This window comes from Hyperolius riggenbachi, chromosome 4 (assembly GCF_040937935.1).
Source record: "Hyperolius riggenbachi isolate aHypRig1 chromosome 4, aHypRig1.pri, whole genome shotgun sequence".
NCBI lineage: Eukaryota > Metazoa > Chordata > Amphibia > Anura > Hyperoliidae > Hyperolius > Hyperolius riggenbachi.
In genome coordinates this window covers 238,351,535-238,378,591 of record NC_090649.1, presented here as the reverse complement: position 1 = coordinate 238,378,591, position 27,057 = coordinate 238,351,535, and the positions used below count along the sequence as shown (strand labels likewise).

Below are 27,057 nucleotides of genomic sequence, written 5' to 3'. Positions count from 1 at the left end.
CACCCACCCGGTACGTGCTCGGGCTATTCCGGTACTGATATATACGTAATGTGAGAGTTACACGCGTGGCCGCCACATAGCGGCTCCCTCCCCCGCTGTGAGCCGCTGCTATAGTCAGCCGCTGCCGGTATCATCCATTCACACGCCTCCCTTCCCCCACCCGCCGAGCAAGCAGCCAGCACATCTACCCCACCCCCTTTTCGGAGGAATTGTGGGCATTCTGACATCACAGCCAGTCCCCGCCCTATCCGCTATATAAGGCACGCACTCGTCGCCTTCTATCTCTTCCTCACCGGGTCTGCGGCGGATTTACAAGGTAAGCGAGTGGCGGTTTCGGGCGGCTCGGGCCTGTGGATTGGATGATTCGGCAGTAGTAATAGAGCGCGCCGATGGCTAGGCCGGCGTCCCGGGATATTGCGCTGGCGGTGTCCAGCGGCCGGATGGCGGCTCCTGTGTGGACGTGTCGAGACTGCGGCCTACAAGCCATCCACCCGGCATCATCGCCACAGAGAGCCATCCGGGCCTGTGGATCCGCCCTATTGGGGCAGCCTGACCTCTTCTATGCTGTGGACTGAATATTTTATCCTATTACTAACAGAATGGCGATATTCTGCCTGGGGAGCGAGTGCCGGCTGTGTGGGGTGTGCTGGTCCCGGGCAGCCTGTGAGGTGTTATCCTGACGGGGATGCGGGTCCCGTGTGGGCTGTGTGCCGGTTCTGTGTGATTGGGGTGGGTAGAAGTGATCGCAGGGCGGGTAGGTCGGCCATCCTTCGCACGGCTGGATCGTGTGCTGGTCTCGTGTGGGCAGTGCGGGGAGAGCCCGGCGCTCGCTGCCTGTGATCCTTACTCTGGTGACCGCGGAGAGGAGTCAGCGTGTACAATGTAAAAATGGCTGCTCGGCCTTTCCTCTCCCACAAGATGGAGGCGGCTGATGAGTCAGAGCTGAGACAATAGAGCAGCCGCATCACATGGCGGCAGTATGGGTGTGGAGGGTTCAGTCCCGGCCTCTGGCCTGCCTCAGCTGCTATTCCTCCTCTCCCCACTGTGACCACCGGCCGCTCACACTGCTCAGCCACGTGACTGTTCAATCATTAGCCAGCTCCCCGCTGGAACCTCGACTTGCTCAAGCTTTATTTTATTTTTTTATAATATACAGTGCCTGTGTTGGAAGAGAACTTATTTTTCGTTTTCTTTTTTACTGTTAAGGTGTCCATCGCTAACATCTAAAACTCCACAATGGGAAAGGAAAAGACTCACATCAACATCGTTGTCATCGGACACGTAGATTCTGGAAAGTCCACAACAACTGGACATCTTATCTACAAATGTGGTGGTATTGATAAGCGTACCATTGAAAAGTTCGAGAAGGAAGCTGCTGAGGTGAGTTTAGTTTCTGTGTGACATTTTAAGTGTGCTCCCTTCCTTTGCAAAGGGGACCTGCCTCTACTCTAATTTTGCACCAGGGATGTGAAGTGGAAATATTTTAATGTTAGGGTCCTTTTTTGTGGTGCTGTACAATAGCAGAAACAAGTACACAATAGACGTGTTAGACCTTGTAACAATTGTATGCTGATAAAATGTATTTAACTAAAATATACAGGGTTTTTTTGTTTGTTTTTTTGTGAACTTGGCCAGATCAGGGGTGCTGATTGATGCCATGATCTGGTTGTCTACTGTAATTCTTGCTCTGGAGTAATTACACTTTGCGCCAAGCAGTATTCCTCTATTTGAAAGTCTTGGGTGCAATGCAATTTTCCTTTTTAGTCTTTTCTGGTCAAACTTTTTAAGTTTTGCCTCTTCTAAAGGGAGCCTGAAGCGTTACTGTTGGGCTTTGTCGGCAGGTTGCATGTAAGTCAGTGGGCGATTCAGGGACTGACCATGGTGGAGGGAATCCCAGTGATGTACTTCCTGTCGAGCAGGGCTTTAGGGGGCGAGGAGGATATCTGCAACGTTGTGTTTGGCCCTTTAGGTGCACTGACCTAGTTATCATCATAATTTTGTCTGACATGCCTGATTTTGCATGCTTGATCAATGTCTATGGCTAAATGTATTGGCCAAAAGCTTACTTATTTCTAAGTCAGCCAATAAATGGTATCCTCCTGATTTAAAACTTCTTGTTAAATGTATTCGAGGCTGACGTTTAGCATGACTGGCAGGTAATTTGTATTAAAGAAATTTCTCAGCCCTCATCCCTCTCACTTCAGGTTCCCTTTAAAGAGTTTCAGCTATTGTGCCAATAGATTCTGATTTAAAGCTTATTGTGCCACATGCCATCATAAGGTGTAAAGTATTGGTCTAATTTTAAAGTTGACTGATATAAATAATAGTTGATATGCTAGTAGTCATTTCATGGCATCATCTTCAGTTAGTAGCTGTAGGTTGCCAAAGGAATGTAGCAGCTCCTGTTATACACTGCCAGCTATAACTGTATTCGCAGACTGATGTAGTGGACAGTAAAGTAATATTGGTTCTATCTCTTCCAACAGATGGGAAAGGGCTCCTTCAAATACGCCTGGGTCTTGGACAAACTGAAGGCTGAGCGTGAACGTGGTATTACCATTGACATCTCCCTGTGGAAATTTGAGACCAGCAGGTACTATGTCACAATCATTGATGCTCCTGGACACAGAGATTTCATCAAGAACATGATTACTGGTACTTCTCAGGTAAATAAACTTCTATGTTTCACTGTCATGGGCTAGTTGTGCATCGGGCATTGCAAAGCAGGATTGCGTTGGGGGGGGGGGGGGGGGGTAACATCATGCCTTAGATGAGAATATAGTTCCTGAAAATTATGCCAGTATTGTATTTGCCATGATATTGTATTGTTCAAAGAAACAAGTCAGTGAAGGCAGCCTTATGGTGCCCATGCATGTTATTTTTTTTATTTGTTTTTCATCCAATCTTACCCTTTCTATGTAATACAAGGGAACTGCCTAACTTATCCTTTCAGTATATTCACTTAATTTACCCTTATAGTACATAAAAATGGTAAGATTGGATGAAAAAAATTGTACCATGTATGGACACCATTAGTGTTTAGGCAGAAGCTTACAATGTCTTACTTGATATCGCAAGGAACTTGATGCATAATTTATGCTATTTATATGTAACATGACCAGTCAATGTCTGCTGCTATATTTGATCTGTTTTCAAGCTGGGATGGTTATATTATAACCTATTTTTCAAAAATGCTAGAAAGAGCTTCTGTAAGGTTTTACAGTGGGAATGGATACTTCTGGTCTGCTTGCCTATGTTTGGGGGTAATGTCAACCAAGCCAGACTGCAATACAAAAGCTAGTTGGGATGGGATTCCTCCCTGTGAGCTGTAAATGAGGAACCCCCCCCCCCCTAATGGCCCATTCACACCTAAAATGCTAGAGGTTAGCGTTTTCCACAGGTTTTTTTTTTTTTCTTGCGAAAAGTGCTGGACAAATTTTGCGTTTTTGGAGCACTCGTGATTAGTGGTTCTATACATAATTGCAATCGCTGACAAAATGCTGCAGGTAACATGTTTGCCATTAAATTTCAAAACTCCCACGATCGTGGCAGTGAAAACACTGCCATAGGCTACAATAGTAAAATCGTTTTTAAAAACCGCTAGTGGCTTGAGATTAGCAGGAATCGTGAAATTCCCACTTAAGTATGAATGGGCCCTTAGGTGTCACAAGCAGAGGTTGGCCAATGAGATGCAAACTGCTACTTGTATTCAGATGGGAATTGATTACAATCAAAGGGTTGTGACTGGTCAAACTTCAAGCTGCGTAAAGTCCTACATGAAGTTTGAATGTAAAATAGAAATTATTTAGAAGCAGAATAAGTAACGCTCAATTCCCACTTGTGACAGATCAAAACTGCCTGATAGGAACAGACTAGTTCACTTTCCACTATGGTTTCTCTTTCTTCGTTCTCATTTGGAGCAGATGCATTTGTGTCATGGGTTTTAATATCCGCATCATAGGTATTAATGCCTCCCATCAGTATCGTGGTTATGGCCTCCAGTAAAAAAAAAGGGGGGGGGATTTAATATTGTACTTGTTGGATAACTAACTCATCCTGTGTGCTTTGTTTGTAGGCTGACTGCGCCGTACTTATTGTTGCTGCTGGCGTTGGTGAGTTTGAGGCTGGTATCTCAAAGAATGGACAAACTCGTGAGCATGCTCTTCTGGCCTACACCTTAGGTGTCAAGCAGCTTATTGTTGGAGTCAACAAAATGGATTCAACTGAACCACCATACAGCCAGAAGAGATACGAGGAAATTGTAAAAGAAGTCAGCACTTACATCAAGAAGATTGGTTACAACCCAGATGCCGTTGCCTTTGTACCCATCTCTGGTTGGAATGGTGACAACATGCTTGAACCTAGTGCCAACGTAAGTTTGTGGTGGTGGAGGGGGGGTTGTTTCCATAGTACAAAGGAGTGTGTGTACGCATAGGTGTGCAAGTTCTTTGTCTAAACAGTTTTTTTCCTTCTGCAGATGCCATGGTTCAAGGGATGGAGCATCACCCGCAAAGAAGGAAAGGGCAGTGGAACCACTCTCCTTGAAGCTCTTGACTGCATTTTGCCACCAAGCCGCCCTACTGATAAGGCTCTCCGTCTGCCTCTGCAGGATGTGTACAAGATTGGTGGTAAGTGTTCAAGACTTTAAAGTGAACCAGTCCTCTCTTGTTTTTCCAGTACAGCAAGAGTTGGGACCCATTTCCATTTAATTCTGAATCCAGTGTTTCCCGTTGTGAGCTGCATGGGGAAACTTTGCCTATTCAGCCGATGGCTTGCTTTCACTTTGCCTATTCAGCCAATTGCTTGCTTTCTAAAGTGTCCTGCAGCATGCACCTGAATCCCCCTATAGTCATGCTTGGCATAGCTAGAGGTGCGTTCACACATGCGATTATAGTCGTTTGTAACGATCGTTTCCCGATCTTTACCAACGACGATCGTTACAAAAAACGAACCACCGACTATTAAGGCAAACGACGAACGAGCCAAATCGCTACAAAAGAAAGTTCTGTCCTGGCGGATTTTAACCAACGACGATCGTTTGCAAAAGTAGTACATCGTTGGAAACGATCGTTCGTACTAGGCTTGACATGCGCATTTCACAATTTCTCCGTGAAACTTCTCATTTTATGCGCAGGCGCAATAGTTGCTTTACGTGATGTAACGTTCGTTCTAACGATCAGATCGTTACACACCTTTTAAAACTAACTTTACTTAGGTCGTTCTTTCATCAATTAAAAGTTCGTTCGTCGTCCTCAACGAACGATCGCTGTCGCATGTGTGTACGTAGCATTAGTGTTTGTGAGTGCCGTGGCCAAATCTCTAACTGCTGTTTATAGCTAGTGGAAATGAGCCCATAGGGCTCGTTCACACTACAAGAGCTTTTCTGAGCACTTGTGGTGTTTTGTTTTTTAAGCTCTTGCTAATGTTATCCTGAGTGTTCACACTGGAGCGATGTGATTTTTGTAAAAGTCCACCATAGGATTGCATTGGCAAGAGCTTTTAAAATCTTTGGCGTTTTAATACGCTCTTGTAGTGTGAATCGGCCCATAAAGTTATCTATTCAAAATGGCTTGTAGAAGTCAGTCCATCGCCAATAAAAGTAAATGTAAGCCAAGCGTGTTATCTGTTAAGGAAAAGTCATATAAGTTCTACCGCAGCAAAGCCCAGAGGGCCATTACTGTTTTTCTTCAACTTTAAAGGGGACCCAAGCTCACAGGCATATGCAGCTGACATATTTCCTTTTTTAAATTCATAACTTCTGCAGATCAGATGTCTGACAATATTGGCTACATATCAGTTTCAGATGTTTGGTTGACACTTAATGACCAGAAAGATGAGCAGGACTGCCACGCACCTAGTATTGCTGAAGAGAAATGTTGGCCCCAATATGTCTCTTGCCTTTGGTTCCTTTTTTAGGCTGGTTTTAAACTTGAGGGGTATGGTGTGGTGTGTGGTTTTTTTTGGTTCCCAGGTAAGTTCAACTCATTTTCCCCTTCAACCACTTGCCGACCAGGGGAATTTTCACTGATCGGTGCTGCGTGGGCTCTACAGCCCGCAGCACCGATCAGGAGTGCAGCAGGGCGATCAGACTACCCCCCTTTTTTCCCCACTAGCGGGATGTCCTGCTGGGGGGGTCTGATCGCCGCCGGCCATTAGTGGGTAGCGGGGGGGGGGCTCCTCAAAGCCCCCCTCCGCAGCGTTTTGTACGCTCCCTCCCTCGCCTTACCTCCCTCTCTCTTCCTGGGCTGCGCAGGACGGATATCCGTCCTGCGCATTGTGGGATAGGCTTCAGCCTATCATATGCCAGCGATCCCCGGCCACTCAGAGGCCGGGGATCGCCGATCTGCCTTACGGCGCTGCTGCGCAGCAGCGCCGTATGATGTAAACAGCGGGGATTTCTTCCCCGCCTGTTTACATTTTGCCGGCGAGCCGCTATTGGCGGCTGTTCACGGAGACACCCTCCGTGAACTGACATGGAAAGGCCGCTCGATCGAGCGGCCGTTTCCATGGTAACCCGCAGACCAGTTTACGCCAATCGGCGTTAGCTGGTCGTCAAGAGGTTAAGGTCAAGTGCAGATTCTAAACCGCTTCTGTGACAGTATGATGCAATCTTAAACATAAAAGCATTGAACGGAAAACAAAAATCAGATTCATTTCTATGTTCCTAATGCTTTTATTAGGGCTTTGTTAGGGCTGGTGCACACCACAAGAGCTTTTTAAATGCTAGAAATGTTTAAAGCAATGCTATGGGGGATTTTTACTAAATCTCATTGCTCCAGTGTGAACACACCCAGGATAATATTAGCAGGAGCTTTTAAAATCTCAAAGCGCTCAGAAAAGCTCTTCTGGTGTGCACCAGCCCTCAGTGTGTAATCCCCCGCATGCAAATTCCAATTAATCAATAGTCGCGCATGCAAACTTTCACATCAAATGTTTCCTATGATATTGCTATGCAGAATAAAAATTCAGGTGCATTTAAACGGTGCTTAAAAGAGACACTGAAGCGAAAAAAAAAATTATATGATTTTGTATGTGTAGTACAGCTAAAAAAATAAAACATTAAGATCAGATACATCATTCTAATTGTTTCCAGTACAGGAAGAGTTAAGAAACTCCAGTTGTTATCTCTATGCAAAAAAGCCATTAAGCTCTACCACTTTCAAAGTCGTGGAGAGGGCTGTCTTCTAACTTATCTCAACTGTAAGTAAACATCTTTTTCTCTGCCAGAGGAGAGAGAGGTCACTAGTTCACAGGCTGCTCTGAAAGAATCATTTTGAATGCTGAGTGTTGTGTAATCTGCACATATTAGAGAATGATGCAATGTTAAAAAAAACACTATATACCTGAAAATAAAAATGAGAATATTTTCTTTGCTGCTAATCTTCTAGTAATTATTCATAGTACACAACCAATTCATTATATCATATTTTTTTCCGCTTCAGTGTCTCTTTAAAAACTGCATGTGAAACAGTGGAAATGGGACCTTTTCTAACATTTTGTAGTACACAATGTATATTTTCACTTTAATGAGTTATCCTTAGTGTAGAATTAGCTGGTTAATGGACTAGCGTATAATTTCTTAATTTTTCTGTCCCATAGGTATTGGCACAGTACCAGTTGGCCGTGTGGAAACTGGTGTGCTGAAGCCAGGTATGGTGGTAACTTTTGCCCCAGTCAATGTGACAACTGAAGTAAAGTCTGTGGAAATGCATCATGAAGCTTTGAGTGAGGCTTTGCCCGGTGACAATGTTGGTTTCAACGTAAAGAACGTTTCTGTGAAGGATATTCGTCGTGGTAACGTTGCTGGTGATAGCAAGAATGATCCTCCATTGGAGGCTGGTGGATTCACAGCACAGGTATAAAATAGTAACTGGATATTTTGCAACTCTCTGTAGAATGTGGAATCTTGCATTACCAGCAGATGGGACTTGGCAAACACTATAAATGGTTTGATTTTGTTTTTTTCCCCTTTCTCCAGGTCATTATTCTGAACCACCCAGGTCAGATCAGTGCAGGATATGCCCCTGTGCTGGATTGCCATACTGCTCACATTGCCTGCAAGTTTGCTGAGCTGAAAGAGAAGATCGATCGTCGTTCTGGTAAGAAACTGGAAGAAAACCCCAAGTCCCTGAAGTCTGGTGATGCTGCCATCGTTGAAATGGTTCCCGGCAAGCCCATGTGTGTTGAGAGCTTCTCTGACTATCCTCCCCTTGGTAAGTACAGACTGCAAACACAAAATTGTGTGTATCATGGTTATGTTCTTAGGAGTCTGCAAAGAGATTTTTTTTGGGGGGGTGGGGGGGGGGGGGGGGGGGGTGTTTCACGGTTTCGTTAAAACCAGGCAGGAAAGTGAGGTTTTCTGCACCACAAAAACTTATTATACCCCTGAATGTCCCTTCTATTTTTCTTTAAGTCAAAAAGGAGTGTCACTAAAGATTTTTTGTTTCCTAGGTCGCTTTGCTGTGCGTGATATGAGACAGACTGTGGCTGTTGGTGTCATCAAGGCAGTTGAGAAGAAGGCAGCAGGTGCTGGCAAAGTCACAAAGTCTGCTCAGAAGGCAGCAAAAACCAAATGAATTTTTCAACTATCCAGCACCACCTCAGTCTTAACCAGCGGTGGAAGATCGGTCTCAGAACTCTTTGTCTCAATTGGCCATTTCAGTTTAATAGTAAAAGACTGGTTAATGATAACAATGCATCGTAAAAGCTTCAGGAGGAAAGGAATATTTTGTGGACCATTTGTTTGTGACAGTTTTAAGTTATTAGTGTTTTAAATCAGTAATTTTTTAAGTGGGAACAACTTGACCAAAAACCTGTCACCAAATTTGAGACCATTAAACAAAGTTAAAGAGATGTTGTTGCTTTTTAATTACAAAAAATGTGTAGCTGTTTTAAAGTCTTAAATTAGAAGTCTGCCTCACTCCCATCAACAGCACAAGCCAGCACCTGGCATTATTTTAAAAGGAAGAAAAATGCAGTGGCCTCAAGCACTCACTACAGGCCATTATAAATGTCTAGACTAGAACTGGTCTTACATTAAAGGACCACTGATGTGAGATTAAAAATGGAAAGTGGAGGACCGCTCTATAGTGTAAAACCAAATTTATTTCACTAAAATGCACATAAAATTGCACTTACTAGACAGTAGATGTACATAGGCATATCAGATATGGGCAAAGCCCTGTCCTAGAACTTGAGGAAGCCGCCTTTTGTGCTGGTGATGCTGCCAGCACGCTTACACCCCTGTCCCTTTCCATCTGGACCAGGATCACCGCAAGCCACGGTGGTCACAGAACACTGCTCCCCCAGGGTTCTAGGACAGGGCTTTGCCCATATCGGACATGCTTATATACATCTGTCTAGTAAGTGCAATTTGTTTTATGTGCATTTTAGTGAAATTTTGTTTTACACTATTTACAGTGGTCCTGTATACTCTCATTGTTTCCATTTTGGCAGTGTTGCAACTGTGTATAACTGATTTGATCATTATACATGTAGAATAGTATCAAAGTAAGGTATTTGACTGGTTGCTGGTTGTATTTAGTTGCCACCCTAGTCCTTGATCCCATGAAGCCAAGGCTAACAGACTTGCCCAAGCTAAGATTTGAGTTAAAGCACACCTGACGTGAAAGGGATATGGACTTGTATTTAAAACAATGCACATTGCCTTGCATTGTTCGTCTGTCTTTAATACTTTTAGCTATAGACCTTAAACAAGCATGCAGAGTCTCTTGGCTGAAGTCTGACTGGATAAGCTGCATGCTTATTTCAGGTGTACTTCACACTGCAGCCAAAGAGATAAACAGGATGCCAGGCAACTGGTATTGTTTAAATGTTAACCCCCATGGCTATGTTTACAGTTCGTTGACTTTCTGTACAGTGATTGGGCCAAAAATACTGCCTGTAAATTGTGCCACTGTCCTGGCTTCAGCAGTTTCATTCATGCAGTTAATTAAGTACATGTTAGCACTGTTGCTTGTAAATAACCTGTTAATAATTTGATGCAGATATTCATTCTGCTTGAAATTGGACCTATCTGCATGTGGGGGGCTGAACCATGTAGCTAGGTTACACTTCTCTCACACTATTCAGAGGGATTTACTGTTATACTTTCCACACACACCCCACCACCTTTATCACATATATGAGAACAGCTGAGGGATTTTTGGATACAGAGACACAGGAACAGGCACACAGAGCTGCTGCAGATGATTTACACACATTTGAAACTATTTATTTCATTCTGAACACATTTTACTTGCAGTATAACAGCCAGTGAAGATTGTGTACTGGACAATCCTCCACAGTGAATAGTTTTCTGTAAATGTCTTCACACAAAATGTACAAGATCTTTTTATGGGTGTGCACATATATCCAGATTTACCACCTCCATGTAGTATGAGCTCTTGCCTACTGAATCTGTAGAGCATTTAAATTCTGTTGGCCCTCATACTACATAGTGGTGATATTGAATGTGTACGCATCCCACATTACATGTACAGTTGGTATATAAGCCTAAAGGCTAGTGATGGAAATTTTCATCTCCCAACATAGGTTGATTTGGGCTTATTTTCAGACCATCGCGAAGTAGTGCATTTACTGCTCTCTGAATACCCTGTATTCAACACCTTTAGCTGCTCATGTATTTGTCCTCAGCAATGTGCAAAGGCATCTTGGGTTTGGGCAGTAGTTTATCGCATTCATTGGCATTTGAAAACAGTAACTTCAAAACCTGAGGGTGGTTAAAGGCAGAGTATCCTAAACATGACTGACTGAACACGCGGAGGGATCACATTTGGGTCTTTGAAAAAAAATGGAGGATGTTTTAGGGCTTGTTCACGCAAATAGAGCTTCTTTTTTTTTTTTTTTTTTTTTTTTTTTTTTTTTACCACTTCGCATTCAGACCTTGTTTTCCCCCTTATTGACCAGATCAATTTTGACGTTTTAGCTATGTCCCTTTTTAATCAGCCATAACTTTATCCCTACTCACGACACCTAAATGATCTAGGTATCGTTTTTTTCATGACAAACTAGACTTTTATTGGCGGGTATTTTGTCCCTAGACCAAAATTTTCTATGCATTTTTAATGGGAAAAAGAGGGGGGAAATTAAAAAAATGCATTTTTGCTCAGTTTTTATCAATTCCAGTTTAAAAATAAGTGCCACAGAAGATAAAAACATGTCACCAGTATTCTGTCCCCCAGTATAGATGGCAAAATGTGTCCTGAGTATCAGACCCCCCCCCCCCCTATAGCCAGATGTGTCCCCAATATTAGTCACCCCCAGTATAGCTCGATGTTTCCTTGTTTGGCACCTCCCAGTATAGATAGACAGATGTATCCCCAGGATTACTGCCCCTCATAACTAAATGTTTCCCCAGGAATAGTGGTCCCCCATTATAGCCAGATGCGCCCTCAGGATTAGCGGGTGCACCCTGGATTAGGGGCCCCCTCACCATTATAGCCAGATCTGCCCCCAGTATAAAATTATGCACATTAAATAAAATTGTACCCCCTCTTACTTTATCCCCCCAGCTGCACATTTTACCCTTCACCAGGGCTCAACAACCCCCATAAGGGCCAGCCAGATGTCCCACCCCCCCCCCCCCCACCCAGGCAGCCCCCTCGATGGCCAGATCTGTTAAAAAAAAAAAGCATTAGAAAGCAGCCTGACTCACCTTTTTCCTGTTCCAGCCTGCAGACCAAGCCTCCGATCGCCGCTCTGCACGCAGCCCTGTGATGCCGGGTCCCGGCTTGATGACGTCATCAAGCCGGGACTCTGCTATTCAGCATCACAGGGCTGCGTGCAGAGCGGCAATTGGAGGCTTGGGCTGCAGGCTGATCGCTGGAACAGGAAAAGTATTGAAGGACAAAGTGGTTAAAGAGCTTTGTGATTTTAAAAGCTCTTGCTAATGTTATCCTATGTGCATGTTCTCACTGGAGTGGTGGGTTTTTTTTTTTTTTTTTTAATTCCGCATTGCATTAGCAAGGGCTTTTCAAATCACTTGCTTCTCTTGCAGTGTGATTCAGCCCTTAGTGAATTTTTTTTTTCCACATTCATCATGCTGATTTGAGTGGAAATTACACGCGCTGTTTGAAAGTGTAGCAAAGTGTTTTTGTGCGGGTGTGCACTAATGTGAGCCAGCTTAGTGCGCTTTACTTTATTTGGCTGCTAAAAGGTCAAAGTGAGTGCTCCAATTTGGCACAATAATGATCAGGTAAGTTATCTACAGCTGCACAAAGGATAGGTCTGTGGAAGGGCCTTTTTCCAAGGCTAGTTGAAGTCTGCAACAGGAGTCTAAAACACTAGACGTCTGGAGATTTGCATTCTAGGCACAAGGACAAGTCTTAAAATGGCTGTTCAAACAGGTATGTTAATTTGTTATACCACAAAAAACACAAGATGTGGCCCTTTAAAGGCAACTGAGCACCTCAAAACTTGCCAGGAAGTGTATTTGGTGCAAGTTTGAGATGCATAAATTACTATGCTGGCCAGTCTACAACCGGATGACTGTATCTGGTGTTGTGCATAAGTGTGCGCAATACATAAAAATGGACCATTCTAATTTGGTGATGATTGCAATATCAGTCTGCATACAAATTGCTTCAGGCCCTGTTCGGTGGTCAGTTGTGTTGCAAAATAATTTTGCATGTCAACTCACTGCCCATACAATTCTGAGGCTGTTCACAGTACTGCATTGTCACTGATCATAACTTGCATATGCAGGCTTTGTATCACTGTTAGGCTCCATTGCAGTACATTTACCACCAGTTATGCAATTGACCACTTCTAAAGGTTCCTGACATAGCTGTCATGTTGATACAGCAGTAACTTTTTTTTAATAACTTATAGGACCAGAAAAGATCATTTACTATATCAGAATTGGTCATACATTGCATATTTATATAGATGCTATTTGCTGGGACCTGAGGACACAGTTTACTGTATCCAAAGGTTTACTATGAAATTTGACTGTACCATCTTAGTGATGTTTGTATTGTGGTTTTTTTTTTTTCTTCTTTTTTTATGTACAATTTAGGCCAAAACCTATTTTTTATAGGCTTTTTCATGGGGGGGAAATGAGGCATGAATGCAGCATATGCATTCCATTTTCAGCCTTCCTTATTTTTTATTTTTTTTTACTATTTTTTTTTTTTTTTTCTACAGTAGAGCTGGAACTTTACAACTTTTGTTTAAAAGAGAAATCCTTGGAAATTGAACGCCAGGGAGGTTAAAGGCATTTTATGACAATTTGAAAATCTAACCTAGGAGAAAACTTGAGAGAAAAAGTGAATTGCATATGGGCCTAGGTGTGCATCAGCCCTAAGTTGCATTGTGTTGGGATTTGATGAGTTAAAGGGGCACTACAGCAAAAAACTGTAAAATATGTCCAAACCTATACCAATAAGTACATTTTTTTTTTCCCCCAGAGTAAAATGAGCCATAAATTATGTTTCTCCTATGTTGCTGTCACAGTAGGCCGGGCTTTCTCAACCAGGGTTCATTGAGTACTCGGCAGGGGTTCCTTGGCATTTTCCCCCATCGTGGGCATGTATAAAGGGAACCTAAACTGAGGATATGGATTTTTTGTAATACTTTTAGCCATGCCCCCTCAACAAGCATGCAGATCGGGTGCTCTGACTGAAGTCGGATTGGATTAGCTGCATACTTGTTTCAGGTGTGCAATTCTGCTACTGCAGCCACAGAGATGAGCAGGACTGCCAAGCAACTGGTATTGTTTAAAAGGAAACATCCATATCCCTCAGTTTAGGTTCCCTTTAAGGTACATATAGTGATGATGGGCAAATTCAACCAAGAGACAAATCCAGGGGTGGCATAGTGGTTAGCGCTCTCGCCTTGCAAGGCTGTGTCCCTGTTTCGAATCCCAGCCAGGTCAACATCTGCAAGGAGTTCTCCCTGTGTCTGCGTGGGTTTCCTCCCATATACCAAAAACCTACAGATAAGTTAATTTGCTTCCCCCTAAATTGGCCCTAGACTATGATACAATACATAGACCTATGACTAGATTGTGAGCTCCTCTTGGGGACAGTAACAAGACTATATACTCTGTACAGTGCTGTGGAAGATGTCGGCGCTATATAAATACTAAATCTCCCTAATTGAATCTGACTAGAGAGATCTGTTGGCTGCCCACGTACTGCAGGTTGATTCCTGATTAATTTCATGCTAAAATTGATCGGGAATTGGCCTTATGATGCCGCCGCTCCAACACAATGTGCCATTGAATAATGCAACCAATTTTGGGCTGAAATTGGTTGGATTGTCGGTCGGGCATGCACTTGGCGGCACCAATTTTAATCCAATTTGATAATCAAATCAGATGGTCGATTGGCCGCCAAGTCGCCTGATGTATGGCTACCTTAAAGATGCTAAATCCTAGTACACGCTTTAAATTATTCAAGTATTTATAAGGTCCAACCACTGACCAATGTTACCACAACCATGTAGTATGAGGGTGAACAGATGTTGAATACTAACATATTTCTAGAGTTGAGAAGTAGAGTGTGCGCTCCAATTATTCAAGAACAAATCGAGTTATACTGAATACTACCGTATGTGCAGATTTGTGAAGGTGTAAACACTCATACTACATGGATGTGATAATTGGTCAGTGATTGGGCAATCATAATTGCTTTAGTACCAGAATGTACTTGCATTCTTGCTTGCTGCTGTAACCCCCGCCTGTCACACTTCCCACAACCTTAAATCAACAGGATCTAATATCTTTACTACCCATAGAGTCCAACTAAAACGGAAAATTGTATACTTACTTATCGGTAATCTTCCTTTCCTGATGCATCCATGGCAGCACCTACGGGTAGTTGCTCCGCCCACTCACCCCCTATAGGACCAGTAACTAGATAAATTAAAGCCACCCCCTTTGCTACCTGTCTACTCCTTTTCGACCTCACCGAGCAGTAGGGTGGGTCCTCCCACCTGTTCTCCCAAATTCAACAGAGGAATTGGCAGCAGGGTCTACCTTATAGTGATGCATAAAGGTATGTACAGGTTTCCAGTTGGCAGCCTGACATATTTTGTCTGCTGAGACTCCTGCATATGCCGCCCAAGATGTGGTGACTGATCTGGTGGAGTGTGCCGAGATTTCTCAGGGTGGCTCCAAACCAGACTCTATAAGCTGATTGGATGGCCTTAATTATCCAGGATGATATGGACCTTGATGATGCCGGTTCACCTTTCCTGTAACCTGCTGGTATTACTAATAATTTTTCGGATTTTCTGAAAGGCTCGGTGACCTGTAAGTAGTGTCTCAGTAAACGACCCATATCAAGTTTGTGAAGTACCTCTGAGTCCTTTTCATGAAAAGTAGGTAGTGTCCAATCCTGGTTAAAATGGAATGAGGTAGACACCTTTGGTAAGAAGTGTTGCATAGGTCTTATGACTACCCTATCAGGGAAGAATGCTAGCGAAGGTTCCTTTATTCCGATGGCCTGTATCTCTGACACTCTTCTTGCGGATGACACTGCTAGGAGAAAGGTTGTTCTGAGAGTCAGATTCCATAGAGCGCAGGCGTCCAATGGTTCATATGGTGCCTTTGTTAATGCATCTAGCACTACAGGGAGATCCCATTTGGGAAAAATGTTTTTCCTAGGTGGTTTGATCTTCATTGCTCCCCTTAGGAATTGGATAACTAGAGGGTTCTTTGCCCATGTTTGACTTGTCAGAGCTGAAATAGCTGTAACCTGTACCTTGAGAGCGGAGTAGCTCAAGTGCTTATCTAGCCCTGATTGTAAAAAATCTAAAACCTGATGGACCTGTGGATGGGCTGAGTCAAATTGTTTTAACCTTGCAAATTCTATAAATTTGTTCCAAATGTTGTGATAGGTTCTGTTTGTTGATGGCTTACGGGCTTTTAGCAGTGTATCTATAACCTTATCTGAACACCCTACTGTCTTTAACGTTTCCCCTTCAATAACCAGGCCGTCAAATTCAATTTCCGTGGACTCGGGTGTAATATTGGTCCCTGGTGAAGTATGTTGTCGGTCGCTGGGAGTGGCCAGGGAGGCTCCACCTTTAGATTCCATAACAGGGGAAACCAGGGTCGATGTGGCCAGAATGGCACTATCGCTATGACTGTTTCCTCTCTGATGATATTCTGTCGAGGATTCTGCTGATCATCGGAGTAGGGGGAAAAACATACCCCAATCGAAAGTCCCATCTCGTCGTTACTGCATCCGTGGCCTCCGCTAAGGGGTCCGGATGTCTCGAGAAAAATCTGTGGCATTTTGAATTCTAGGACGTTGCCATGAGGTCTACCTGTGGGTGGCCCCATCGTTTGCATATGTTGTTGAAGATCTCCTGGTTGAGTGCCCACTCGTTGTTGGATAAGCGATTGCGACTCAAAAAGTCCGCTTTCAAGTTCTGATTCCCTGGTATATAAGTAGATCGAAGACTGATAAGGTGTTCCTCCGCCAATCTCATTATGTGTGCTGTCTCCTGGAGTAATCTCAAGCTCCTTGTTCCTCCTTGCCTGTTGATGTACGCAACCGCTGTCCTGTTGTCCATTCTGAGAAGTACCGCCCTGCCTTTCACATTCGGTAAAAACTGTTGCAGCGCTTGACTGGCTGCTCTCAGTTCCAGAATATTTGAGGGTTGTCTGGAGAACTCCTGACTCCAGTAACCTTGTGCTGTTTTGGAACCAAGAAAAGCCCCCCATCCTCTGGTGCTGGCATCTGTTGTTATGATTAAGGGAGTTTCCTGGGCAATGGGCTGTGTTCTGGAGAGATTGTGTCTCATCTCCCACCAGTCTAGGCTGGCCTTCATGCTGTCCGTGATCTGAATTCGTTGATTCATGCTGGTTCCGTCCCACTGTGTGAGAAATTCCCATTGGAACCTCCTCGTATGCCATTGAGCCCATGGGACCATGAAGATGGTGGAGGTTAGGACTCCCAACAGGCTCAGACATTGTCTCGCCTGACATTGATATATTCGTTTGGCTTCCCGTACTCTTTGTATTATAGTATCTTTTTTGACCTCTGGTAGTCCTACTGAGTTGCGGAGAGTCTGGAATCTTGCTTCTAGGAATATTGCGTCCTGTGATGGGATCAGTTGACTCTTTCGCCAGCTTATTATCCAGCCAAACGTCTGCAGAGTGTCCAGCAGGATTTGTCTCTGGTGTATTATGATCTTCTTGTCCTGGGCCAAAAGAATGATGTTGTCCAAGTAATGGTGTGTTCTCAGCCCTCTTAATCGTAGTAGGGCTATAATTTGTACTAGGACCTTGGTAAAGGTTCGAGGAGCCGTATTTATACCGAATGGTAGGCATACAAATTGTAGATGTAGTTCTCCTACACAGAATCTTAGGAAACGTTGATATTTGTGATGAATGGGTATATGGAGGTATGCGATATCCAGGTCGACTGATAATATCCAATCTGCACGCTTCATTGATGTTATTATTGAATGTAGTGATTCCATCTTGAACTTGTGTAATCTTATGTGTTTGTTCAGTTCTCGAAGGTCCAGGACTGGTCTTAGGTCTCCTGTTTTTTTCCTCACAAAAAATAGGGGTGAATATAGGCCCCTGCCTCGTTCTTAGTGCGGGACAGGCACTACCGCTCTTTTCAAGATTAAATCTTCTATGTACGCTCTCAATATCTCCTGTTTGTCTTGTGAGGATGGTATCTTTGTTGGAACAAATAGATCTTCCGGTGGATCTGATTTGAAACTCCACTGGTGACCCCTGATTATGGTGTTTATAACCCAAGGGTTGTGGGTGTGTTCCGCCCATCTGTGTCCAAAGTGGCGGAGTCTTCCTCCAACTGGGCACAGCTGGACGGAGACACCATCAAAAGCTCTTCGATGTGCTTGGTGTAGGTGCTGTTGATCTTTGTTTGTTCAGCCTTTGAAGTGTGGCTTGGCCTCCTTGCCAGTTCCTCCTGAATTCTTTGCCAGGTTTGTAAGATTTTGAATTTCGGAATCTAACCTGCTGAGACCTGTATTGTTGCCCTGGAAAGAACCTCCTTGTCTTCCGATCCTGGGGAATAAGGCCTGATCTTCCCCGTTACTTTAGAAATTGCGGAGTCCATCTTATCCCCAAATAGCGTCTTCCCATCGAACGGAATCCTACACCAATTTTGTTTGGAGGTGGAATCTGCTGACCATGATCTGAGCCATAGGGCCCTGCGTGCTGTGACTGCATACATCATTGTTCTTGCTGAACTTCTTACAATATCAATGGCGGCTTCACCTATAAAATCGGCTGTTAGATTGAATTCCTGAAGTGACCTTATTAGCGTTTCCTTGTCCGTATCTGCTGCTATGGCTGTCTGTAGATTTTCTGTCCAAGCCTTTACTGCTCTGCTTACTGACGTTAGCGCTACCGCTGGTTTTAAGGCTCCTCCTGTAATCGCGTAAACTTTCTTTAGGTCGCTATCCATCTTTCTGTCATTAGGGTCTTTGAAGGAAACTGCATCCTCAGTTGGCAGCGTGACGTGTTTAGCCAGTCTCATGACTGAAGCATCTACTGTCGGGACCTCCTCCAAGTTTTTAACTTTCTCTACCGGTAATGGGTATAATTTATTCAGACGATTGTTCATATTGGGTTTCCTATCCACCTTGCTCCATTCTTCCTGGATGATATCACTGATCTCCTCCATAAAAGGGAAGAATGTGCTACTCTTTTTTAAATGTTTGTAATAAGTTTTTTTTCTGCTTGGCCTCTGGGTTTTCTTCCTCCTCTTCCCATTCTATGGCCTGTCTTACTGCCTTAATGTAAGGTTCCACGAGTGTGAAGTCAAATCCTGTCACTCCTTCCTCTTCTTCTTCAAATTCCTGCTGTGACGTAGAAGGGGTTTGCTCTGTCTGGGATGTGTGAGGAATACTAGCCACATAGCTTGCCATAGAATCTTGGACTGCCTTTTTATTTTTTTATACTCTTTATTTATAAACATAGAAAAAAGTTTCCATTTACTCCAAGTACAGAAAGGAAGAAGCAATCACCAACAACACCTTTTCCATAAATTATCAGTAATAATAAGTATATTGCAAGTCCATGCCAAAATCCTATAGTCCCCTTGTATATTGCCAACTCCTTGCATACTTACAATTCTATAAGTTTCCCTCCACCCTCCATTCCCCTTACCTGGCCCTCCTCCACTGTTCCTGTTGTCCCCTTTCCCTCTACCCAATTCCTCACCCCCGTCCTATAGTAGCCCAGGCGGGGGGGAGCCTACCAGGGGGGGTCCTGTGTAGGGACTGCCTTTTTAATCAGTTCTGACACTTCCATCGGTTGCTGCTGTTCTGCCGACATTTGTGAAAAGCATCTATGACATACAAGTTTTCCCGGCAAGGGTGTCCTTCCACATGCCCAGCAGTGTTTTGAGGATCTATGATGGTGATATCGATAACGTTCATAATCTCTTGGCGATCTGCTTCTTGATCTATATTCATAGTAATATGAACGTGATCTTTCCGGTGATCGAGTCTTTCTGTAGTAGTCTTGATAATCTGCCTCCTTATTCTGTCTTCTGGGGCTGTCAGGGGACAAGAAAATGTCCTTTAGTTTCTGCACTCTTTTCTAGACCGATACTAAATACTTACCTAGTGCACCCTTACCTTTCTACATATTGCTGGTCTTTTAACTGATCGTCTTGGTCCTCCGCCTCCTCACCTTGTGAGGTAGCTTCCTCTCTTTCCTCCTCCATCTATGTATATGTAAACATAACAATGGCTATGTTAACTACCTAGCTAGAGTCCTTTGCCCGCGCCACCCTCTGCCACATCCGTTAACAACGATTCCTACCTTAATCGTAAGTCCTTAGTTTGCCTTGTCGCGTCCTGTACCAACCGCACACTGCGATCTATGAGGACGCGGAAGCCGGAGTTTGCTTCCGTATATGCGGCCAGGCGCCTCCCCTTGGGCATTCCCCAGTAACCTCGCGCCTATCACGTTGCCGGCGGAAGTGACGTTGCGGAAGTGGCTGGTGGAGCGCATCGGGCCAGCGTAATCCGGAAGGGGATTAGAGGGGACTGGAGGAGGAGGAGAGAGTGTGGAACGCAGCCCGCGTTCCTGTGACCCGCACCGCTCTGGACTATTAGTCCTATCCGCGTATATACAGATTAGCATGCTGCAAAAAAAAAAAAAAGCTATTAGCTTTTACCTGACAGCCCCGTCAGCAGCCATACCAGTGACCCCCTAAGACCAAGCAGAATGGGGGTCTGCTACAGGTGAACCATTGGAACACACGGAGCTCACCAGGAGAGGCTGAACCTGGGAAGAAAACCATCCATAGACGGCCGGCAGGGTGCACCTTTGTTACTGTTGTCCGAGGTGAGGACGAAAAAACAGACCGGTAGCAAAGGGGGTGGCTTTAATTTATCTAGTTACTGGTCCTATAGGGGGTGAGTGGGCGGAGCAACTACCCGTAGGTGCTGCCATGGAGGCATTAGGAAAAACCATTAGGGCCAGAACCCTCTGTGATGCTACTCTACCCTTAGGAATGTTTTGCTGCACTAAATCTAGACTGCTACAACTCTGGAGGTGTGGAGGCATTCTTTAATTGTACTGTATGCCTCACTGCATGGTTTCATTGCACCATGCAACTATTTGACTTGTATTGCAATGTGCTTAGTGTGAAAGGGCCTATATACTCAAGTACAAACATTGCAATGTGCTGTTTCAAGTTACAAATCAGGCTTTACATCACACATCATTCGACTGCATTGCACCATTGAATGTAGCCTTAAGGTAGCCATACACTGGTCGATTTGCCATCAGATTCGACCAACAGACAGATCCCTATCTGATCGAATCTGATCAGAGAGGGATCGTATGGCTACCTTTACTGCAAACAGATTGTGAACCGATTTCAGCCTGAAACCGATCACAATCTGTTGTTGTGGTGGTGCTGCCGCCGCTCCCCCCGCCCACATGCATTACCTGCTCCGCTGGTGCGACTGCCCCCGGTCACCGCTCTTCTTCTCCGTCTCCGCTCTGGCCTCCGGCATGCTTCCCTTCTTCCTGTCTGGGGGAAGTTTAAACAGTAGAGCGCCCTCTACTGTTTAAACTTCCTGCCGGGACAGGAAGAAGGGAAGCATGCTGGAGACCAGAGCGGAGACGGAGAAGAGCGGAGACCCGGGAGGCTCGCCGGCGGAGCAGGTAATGTATGCGGCTCTATTGCGTTGGTCGTCGGGCACTCGAACGCCGCTAGCGATGCGCTCTTTACCCGCGGGCGATCGACGGTTATTTTCCGCACGGCGCGATCGACGGGATTGGACGGAATAGATCGAAATTCGGCGTGTATCGTGAACGATTGGCAGCAGATTCGATCCCAGTGATCGAATCTGCTGTCGAAACGGGCGCAAATCGGGCCAGTATATGGCCACCTTAAGGCCTCTTACACAGTAAGACGTTGCGTTTGATGCGATGTTAAGGTCGCATAACGTGCCCCCAATGCAACGTATTGAAAGACTTTTTAGCCCTGCGTTTGGTGCGCCGTAAAAAAAACATTTACTGAGCATGTGCAAACAGTCTAACGCAGCTAAAAACATGTATAACGCATAGCATGTAGCACTTTCCTTTCATGTGCAGCGTTAGACACCAATGCAACGTCTGCACGGGGAACAGCCCATTTTCGTTGCTGTAAGTTACTGTTTGTTACATGTTGTAACGTGCGACTTTAACGTCGCACTGTGAAAGAGCCCTTAACCACTTCCCGACTGCCCAACGCACAGAGGCGGCCGGGAAGTGGACCCTGCAAGGACCACCGCATGCACAGAGGCGGCAGTCCTTGTAGGGGCATGGGCGGCGCGATCGCGTCATTCGTGACGCGATCGGCCGCCGGGGACTGGCTCCGCCCACCTCGCGCCGGCGGGTTACTAGCACCCGGATCGCCGCATACAAAGTGTATAATACACTTTGTAATGTATACAAACAAACAAACAAACACAGAACATTTATATCGCGCTTTTCTCCTGGCGGACTCAAAGCGCCAGAGCTGCAGCCACTAGGACGCGCTTTATAGGCAGTAGCAGTGTTGGGGAGACTTGCCAAAGGTCTCCTACTGAATAGGTGCTGGCTTACTGAACAGGCAGAGCCGAGATTTGAACCCAGGTCTCCTGTGTCAGAGGCAGAGCCCTTAACCATTACTCCATTCAGCCACAAAGTGTATTATACAGACTGCCTCCTGCCCTGGTGGTCCCAGTGTCCGAGAGACCACCAAGGCAGGCTGCAGCCACCCTAGTCTGCACCCAAGCACACTGATTTCCCCCCCCCCCCTGCCCCCTGATCGCCCACAGCACCCCTCAGACCACCCCCCTGCCCACCCCCCAGACCACTGTTTGCACCCAATCACCCCCATCAATCACTCCCTGTCACTATCTGTCAACGCTATTTTTTTTTTATTCCCTAAACTGCCCCCTGCTCCCTCCTGATCACCCCCACCCCTCAGATTCTCCCCAGACCCCCCCCCCTCCCCAGACACCCCACCCCCTGTGTACTGTATGCATCTATCCCCCTGATCACCTATCAATCACCCCCTGTCACTGCCACCCATCAATCAGCCCCTAACCTGCCCCTTGCGGGCAATCTGATCACCCACCCACACCAATAGATCGCCCGCAGATCCGACATCAGATCACCTCCCAAGTGCAGTGTTTACATCTGTTCTCTACCCTAAACACCCACTAATTACCCATCAATCACCACCTATTACTGTTACCCATCAGATCAGACCCTAATCTGCCCCTTGCGGGCACCCAATCACCCGCCTACACGCTCAGATTGCCCTCAGACCCCCCCTTATCAATTCGCCAGTGCAATATTTACATCTGTTCTTCCCTGTAATAACCCACTGATCACCTGTCAATCATCAATCAATCACCCCCTGTCACTGCCGCCCATCAATCACCCCCTGTCACTGCCACCCATCAATCAGCCCCTAACCTGCCCCTTGCGGGCAATCTGATCACCCACCCACACCAATAGATCGCCTGCAGATCCGACGTCCGATCACCTCCCAAGTGCAGTGTTTACATCTGTTCTCTACCCTAAACACCCACTAATTACCCATCAGTCACCCCCTGTCACTGCTACCTATCAGATTAGACCCCTATCTGCCCCTGGGGCACTCAATCACCCGCCAACGCCCTCAGACCCCAGCCCTGATCACCTCGCCAGTGCATTGCTTGCATCTATTCCCCCCTCTAATCACACCTTGAGACACCCATCAATCACCTCCTGTCACCCCCTAGCACACCTACCCATCAGATCAGGCCCTAATTTGCCCCGTGTGGGCTCCTGATCACTCGGCCAAACCCTCAGATCCCCCTCAGACCCCCTTCCGATCACCTCCCCAGTGCATTGATTGCATCTATTTTCCCCTCTAACCACCCCTTGAGACACCCATCAATCACCTCCTGTCACCCTAGCACTCCTATCCATCAGATCAGGCCCAATACAACCTGTCATCTAAAAGGCCACCCTGCTTATGACCGGTTCCACAAAATTCGCCCCCTCATAGACCACCTGTCATCAAAATTTTCAGATGCTTATACCCCTGAACAGTCATTTTGAGACATTTGGTTTCCAGACTACTCACGGTTTTGGGCCCGTAAAATGCCAGGGCGGTATAGGAACCCCACAAGTGACCCCATTTTAGAAAAAAAGACACCCCAAGGTATTCTGCTAGGTGTATGACAAGTTCATAGAAGATTTTATTTTTTGTCAAATGCTAGGTCGCAATAGCAGCATAGGGGGCAATATACAGGCTGGGAACGCGAAGAATCACTCGCGTTCCCATGCCTGTCGGCCGGTGACGGCCAAACCGGAAGTGTTCACCGGCGGGTGCAGAAGCATCTGAGCGGGGCTGCGAGGGCACCAATCGTCTGCAGGGGGCTGAAGGAAGCCCCAGGTGAGTTAATCTCATTTTTTTTTGTTCACTTTAGGTTCACTTTAAAGGGCTTACGAGACGAAATGTAAAAAAAAAAAAAGTTCAGTACCTGTAGCAAACTTAAATGCACAGAGGACGCCATCCGTGCCCTCTTCAGTTCTGCCGGGTCCCGACCCCACAGCCCGGGTCGGGCTCTCATGCCTCCTGTAAAATGTCCGCCTGAGCTGTCCGCAGCTGCGCTGTCCGCATAGACGTGAGTGCGGCTGCGCAGCTCTAGGGCCCCCGCGATCCACGCTACAGGAGACAGCCTGTAGCGTGGATCGGGGGAAGGCCCTAGAGCACGTGTCAAACTCTGGCCCGCAGGTCAAATTTGGCCCGCAGCGCAAGAAAAATTGACCTGCCAGTGCTTTCTGCACTTTACATTGTATTTGGCCCGTGGCGCTTTAAACAATGGCCCGCAAGAGGATCGTCATAGCCCGCGGTAACGCTCGCAACTCCTCCCCTCCCGTCTGTTGTCTTTGGGTGGCCAGCGCTCCTCCTCCATGCAAGTGATAGAGCGTTGCTACGTTCTATCACGCTCTAGCTTCGTGCTCCGCCTCCCATTGCCACGGGTTCAGCGCGGAGCTGTCAATCGGGCAGCGTCTTTTCCGCTTCCTCCACCTCCTCTTTCATCCTTGCTGGCTGCTGTACTCTCCATGGTGGCGAGCGGCAGCAGTTCTTCAATTTGCACACCAGCGTGACCCCCGCACACAGGAGAGCGGTGTGTCCCTGCCTTCGAGCGCGCGTATACAGCAAGTTCCTGTATATGCGCGCTAGCAGACAGGGACACACCGCTCTCCTGTGGCTGTGTCATTCTTCAGTGCAACGGTCATGCTGGTGTGCAGACTGAAGAACTGCCATGCCAGAGAGTACAGTGTCCAGCAGGGATTCAAAGTCAACCAGTGGAGGTGAGGAAGGGAAGGGTGGTGGAAAGGGGGCACAGGCTGTCTGGCTTTCTATAGGGGGCACCTACTATGCCTGGCTACCTATACAGGGGCAACTGCTATGTCAAGCTACCTTTCTCTGGTGTTTTCCATGGCAGCATACTAATGGGTAAAGCCTCGCCCCTTTTACCCCATGCAGGACGTCCCAAGATGTTAAAAGCCCTCCCCTTTGCCTCCTACCCCATTCTAATTTTTTTCCTCGCCTCGAGCAGATGTCCTGAGATGTCTTACGTTTGTCTTACCTCCGCATCAGCGGTATCCAGTAGGTTCACACTCTCCTACTGAAGTCTGTGTCTTGGGCTGATAAATTCTCCAATAAGGCACAGAACCCCTCTGGCTTTTCTCCGGGTTTAAAAAAAAAAAAAAAATAACCCCCTTTGTGTGGGGTGGTCTGTGTGCCACGCTACATACGTTGTTATGGTGGCCCCCTGTGCAGCTTGGCTGGTATTATATGTTAATTCATGCGTGGGTTTAAGTTTTGGCAGTACAGATAGGTCTATTATCTTTCTGTCTCTCACCTGAGTAATGGTAGTGCGAACGGTGATCTGTGTCGCTTTATGGTTTTTGTATTTCTTTCTTTTTCCGCGTTTGTTAGGCGGAGATGTTAGGGCAATAGTTCCGCTCCGTTTCCGGTTTGAGAGCCGATGGCGTCACCTATACTGGGCACCTGCTATGCCTGGCTACATATACAGGGGCAACTGCAATGTCTGGCTACCTATACTGGGCACAGGGGTGTAACAATAGGCCCTGCAGCGCCTGCGCCCGCGGGGGGGCCCGGCCCCCCCTGGGGCCCGCTCGGGGCCGTTTTTTGGGGGCTGGAGGGGTGGCAGCATGAGGGGAAAGCCTTGCCCACAGTCGGCGGGGAGAGGGGAAGTTCCCCCCTCTCCCTCACCTCGGGGCTCTCCCCTCCAGCTAGTGAACCTGTGTGGGCAGCGAGCAGCAGCGGCGGCAGGATACATACCTTCTTCCTTGCGTTCCATCGCCGCTTTCTCGCTCTAGCGGCTGACGTCACTTCCGCTTCCGGAAGTGACGTCAGCTGCTAGAGCGAGAATGCGGTGATGGAACGCAGGGAAGAAGGTATGTATCCTGCCGCCGCTGCTGCTCGCTGCCCACACAGGTTCACTAGCTGGAGGGGAGCGCAGAGGGGAGAGCCCCGAGGTGAGGGAGAGGGGTGAACTTCCCCTCTCCCCGCCGACTGTGGGCAAGGCTTTCCCCTCATGCTGCCACCCCTCCAGCACCCAAAAACCGGCCACGAGCGGGCCCCGGGGGGGGCCCGCTCTGAAATTCTGCAGGGGGGCCCGGTGGGGCTTAGTTACGCCCCTGACTGGGCACCTGCTATGCCTGGCTACCTATACTGTGGGACCTGATATGCCTGGTTACCTAAACTGGGGCACCTGATATGCCTAGCTACCTAAACTGAGGCACCTGATATGCCTGGCTACCTAAACTTGGACACCTGCTATGCCTGGCTACCTGAACTTGGGCACCTGCTATGCTTGGCTACCTAAACTTGGGCACCTGCTATGCCTGGCTACATATACTGGGGCACCTGCTATGCCTGGCTACCTATACTGGGGCACCTGCTATGCCTGGCTACCTATACTGGGGCACCTGATATGCCTAGCTACCTAAACTGGGGCACCGGATATGCCTAGCTACCTAAACTTGGACACCTGCTATGCCTGGCTACCTAAACTTGGGCACCTGCTATGCCTGGCTACCTAAACTTGGGCACCTGCTATGCCTGGCTACCTAAACTTGGGCACCTGCTATGCCTGACTACCCATACTGGGGCAGCTGATATGCCTAGCTACCTAAACTTGGGCACCTGATATGCCTAGCTACCTAAACTGGGGTACCTGATATGCCTAACTACCTAAACTTGGGCACTTGCTATGCCTGGCTACCTAAACTTGGGCACCTGCTATGCCTGGCTACCTATACTGGGGCACCCGCTATACCTGGCTACCTATACTAGGGCACCTGATATGCCTGGCTACCTATACTGGGGCACCTGATATGCCTGGCTACCTAAACTGGAGCACCTACTAGGCCTGGCTTCCTATACTGGGGCACCTGCTATGCCTGGCTACCTATACTGGGGCACCTGCTATGCCTGGCTACCTATACTGGGGCACCTGCTATGCCTGGCTACCTATACTGGGGCACCTGATATGCCTGGCTACCTAAACTGGGGCAGCTGA

At 46.6% G+C, this 27,057-nt stretch overlaps 1 protein-coding gene across 1 annotated transcript; it reads left to right on the top strand.

The window, feature by feature from the left end:
- Window positions 1–210: 210 nt before the first annotated feature.
- Window positions 211–8,853, top strand: EEF1A1 (eukaryotic translation elongation factor 1 alpha 1). The gene is made up of 8 exons (XM_068281490.1): window positions 211–316; window positions 1,207–1,380; window positions 2,487–2,666; window positions 4,076–4,372; window positions 4,478–4,628; window positions 7,600–7,856; window positions 7,979–8,213; window positions 8,452–8,853. The coding sequence occupies exons 2-8, from the start codon at window positions 1,237–1,239 to the stop codon at window positions 8,574–8,576; spliced, it is 1,389 nt and encodes a 462-aa protein (XP_068137591.1). The 5' UTR covers window positions 211–316; window positions 1,207–1,236; the 3' UTR covers window positions 8,577–8,853.
- Window positions 8,854–27,057: the final 18,204 nt, after the last annotated feature.

Bases quoted from the DNA above. Each gene is read 5' to 3' on its own strand.
- EEF1A1 (XM_068281490.1), top strand. From the start codon at position 1,237: ATGGGAAAGGAAAAGACTCACATCAACATCGTTGTCATCGGACACGTA. The intron at 4,629-7,599 runs GTAAGTGTTCAA...TCTGTCCCATAG, and splicing joins GGATGTGTACAAGATTGGTG to GTATTGGCACAGTACCAGTT. The intron at 8,214-8,451 runs GTAAGTACAGAC...TTTGTTTCCTAG, and splicing joins CTCTGACTATCCTCCCCTTG to GTCGCTTTGCTGTGCGTGAT.